The 3,483-nt window shown below is 44.2% G+C and overlaps 1 protein-coding gene across 1 annotated transcript in view; it reads right to left on the reverse strand.

The window, feature by feature from the left end:
- ADCY8 (adenylate cyclase 8 (brain)) overlaps positions 1–3,483 on the reverse strand; it is a 208,884-nt gene that overhangs the window by 8,349 nt on the left and 197,052 nt on the right. The window contains 1 exon segment of the mRNA XM_015421680.1: positions 762–854. Within this exon segment, the coding sequence (XP_015277166.1) occupies positions 762–854 (93 nt within the window).

Consider the following 3,483-nt stretch of genomic DNA (forward strand, 5'->3'; position numbering starts at 1 on the left):
CCTCCTCCTCCTCCTCCTCCTCCTCCTCCGCCTCCGCCTCCGCCTGAAATGATCTCTGTGCATGTGTGTGTGTTTGTGTTATATGAGGAAACCCACATGCCTCTTGGGAAATATGTTGATTTCCCCTATAGGTCGAATTGTATACATCCAGGATTGATGGAAGTTGGGGAAACAGTACATGGGTTGGGGGACTGAAGCCCCTCTATACATGCTATGGTCCTGACCCAAGTTGGTCATTGCAAGTGCAACCATAAAGGAGGAGAAACTGCTACTCATCCATCTGTCACACCTAACATAGGGTGGGGACCACAGATCTAACAATGCATCCTCTAGGAATTTAATCCCTTTTAAGACATCTAAGCTTGTAGTCTGTGGTGAATTCTGCAAATTAATTATGAATCTGGGGAAAAGGCCTTTCAGCTGCCCTGAACATACTGCAAATCATATTCACCAGGGTGTCTGCAAGCTCTGACATTATCAGATTGCATACTAATGTTACATAACAACATTTGGAATATTAACAGTAATAATTACCAAGATGCCAATCATCTATCGATGCACAAGGTGCATCCTTTGATAAAGCAGATGTCAGAGTTTTCATGGAACCCCCAGAAACGTCAGATGAGTACAAAGGTCTGCTTTCTTCCCGTTAATTCCATTTTGCGTGTGTATAAAATGGATCCTGGCATCCTTTACTTCAGATAAGCAATTGGGTCAAAGACATTATATCTCTGTGCTGTTGGACTGAAATGACCTCTTACCTGCTTTTCAGGAGATAATCCAGATACTGCCATGTATGTGCTGCCGATGGTCTTAATTTTTTCAATGTCTTGAAATCTTTCTTCGCCTAGTAACTGGGGTAAAAAAAGAAGAAACAAAACAACTATGCTATTAATCCTGCAGCTTCCATTCCAGAATGAAGCTACTTGGCCAAATCCCAATTTGTGTTTACAGAAGTGTTTGAATTTTGCGAGCATTCTGTTTGATTGCTTGAACATACTTTGAGAAATTTTTCAAGGGCTCAACAGAATTGCTTGAAAAGCCAAATGGGAAAATCATGCCCTCCCCTCGTCCCTTGATACTTTCATCCTTCCAAGAGCAATTACAAAATCTTAATCTTGGTTAGTAACATGTTTTCAAAACCAACAGCACCAACACACAACAATTTTTTAAAAAATGTGTATTAATCAGAATAAGAAGAGATTGGATTTATACCCTGCCCTTTACTACCCAAAGGAGTCTCAGAGCGGTTTACAATCTCCTTTCCCTTCCCCTCCCCACAGCAGACACCCTGTGAGGTAGGTGGGGCTGAGAGAGCTCTCTCGAGAACTGCTCCAGAGTGAACAGCTCTGAAAGAACTTATGACTGACCCAAGGTCACACCAGCAGCTGCATGTGGAGCAGTAGGGAATCAAACCTGGTTCTCCCATATTAGAGTCTGCACTGTCCTGTCCATATAATAGTGGCTTAATTAGATCTTGCTTTCCCGATAATGTTACTTACCTCCTTTATTTATCTTCCACTGACCGTTTCTATATATTAAGGCTCAATTAAAGGGACATGACATTTCCCCTGGGCCTGGTGACAACTCTAAAACCAATGCTTGAAGATCTCAAGTGGCGAGCCAGTTCATAGGTTTGTTAGAAGAAGAGGTGGGAGGGGAGGGAAGCAAGAGACTGGCATTTTATGTAATGGGTGGACTGACATTAAGACAAAGCTCTCATATACATACCCATAATCTATTGGCAATGGGGATAGGGGTACCAGACAGTGCCTGGTAACCAACAAGAGGTCTGTGCGCAGGGAGTTGGGGCAGCAGTGATAGCCACTGCAGCATCATTCATGTCACTTCCAGGGGAAAAACAAAACAAAACTGAAGGAACATAGGTAGCTCTAGGAATTGCTGCAAACTCTGATAAAAGCATAGCATTTCTAATGATTCCTCGAGCCACAGGAATCATTGGAAACGCTATGGTTTTATCATAGAGTTTCCATCCATTCCTAGAGATACCTTATGTCGCCTGCAGTGGTTTTTTTTTTTTTACTAGAAGTGACATGGCATTATTTTTTCCTTCTGCTGCTTGGACCAGAAATGGGCAGTGGGAACCGGAGGCAGGATATTCCCCCAACCTGACCGGGGGCTTGGCAGCCCTATCCAGGCTTCTGCAAATGAGCAAGTGAGTGGATCCCCAGTTTAAACTGGGACAATGTCACAGAAGGAGATGGGTTACGCCTCCTCTCCTGTGCCATTTTCCTGACCTGGAATGGTCTTGCAAAGTTAAGACAGAGAATGGGGAGTATGTAGTGGAAAAAAACCTCTGGACGGAAACTTTTCTGCTCTGCCCCTTCTGCTGTGCTGTTAGATTGGCACCGGTCCTAAGCCAACCACTGATTTTCTCACCTGCAGTTGCTTCTCCTCTGACTCCTGTTCCAAAGAGCTCCTACCTTTTGAGATCTTTTGCCCCAGATCTAGCTCTTCCCTGCATTAGGCCCTTGCCGTCCTTCTTTTGCAATCTCCTCCCCTATTTTTTTCCCTGGATTTCAAATGCTGATGAACTATAAGGCGGTCCTTGGAAGAGGGAAACCTTCCCACCAGCGGTAGTAAAAATACTCAGCTCCCGCAACTAATTCGAACCATGGACAGCATTCGTGGTTGCTAAGCCATTTATTTATTCTGTTCTTGTAAAGGCTAGCAAATCACAAACATACATAATAAAAAAAATCACATCTTAAAACCCGTTGAAGCCGACAAAACCCACATCATTAAAACAATTAAAACCAGAGCTAAAATACACGTACAAAAACATAAAAACAACAATTAAAACACTGGGCAAGAAGGAGGGATCATGGAGCAAATGCTGGTGGAAGACGGCGGCCGAAGGGGACAGATGAGTCTCCCTGAGAAGACAGTTCCAGAGTTTGGTGCCACAACCAAGAAGACCCTTTCCCTCGTTGCCACCCAACTAAATCTCATTTGCTTGTACTTCTTGTTCTCTGTAAATCTCTTCATGTGATAATTTAAACACTTGCCTGCCACAAGTTCATCCTGCCCTTCCTTGGAAGTACTCAGGCCAAGTGGTCCGAGTGTCAGACTAGGATCTGGGAGACCCAGGTTTGAATCCCCACTCGGCTATGGAAGCTCACGGAGGGGCCTTGGGCCAGCAACCCTCTTTCAACCTAACCTGCCTAATCTACCTCAAGGGGCTGTTGTTGTAAAGATAATGGGGAAAAGGAGGAAAGTATGTATTTATTTTGATATTTCTGCCCTTCTGTTCTCCCCAATGGCAAAGCATGGTATAAATATCTACATGAATGCATAGTTCTCCCTTCCTCAGTTTTATGGTCACAAAAATCCTGTGAGGTAGGTTAGTCTGAGTGACTGGCCTGAGGCCATATAATGAGCTGAGTGAAGATTTGAATCTGGGTCTTTCAAGTCCTGGACAAGAGGAGGAGGAGGGGGAGGAGGAGGAGGAGGAGGAGGAGG

This window comes from Gekko japonicus, unplaced genomic scaffold, assembly GCF_001447785.1.
Source record: "Gekko japonicus isolate JY-2015 unplaced genomic scaffold, Gekko_japonicus_V1.1 scaffold2664, whole genome shotgun sequence".
In the NCBI taxonomy this organism is placed as follows: Eukaryota; Metazoa; Chordata; class Lepidosauria; order Squamata; family Gekkonidae; genus Gekko; species Gekko japonicus.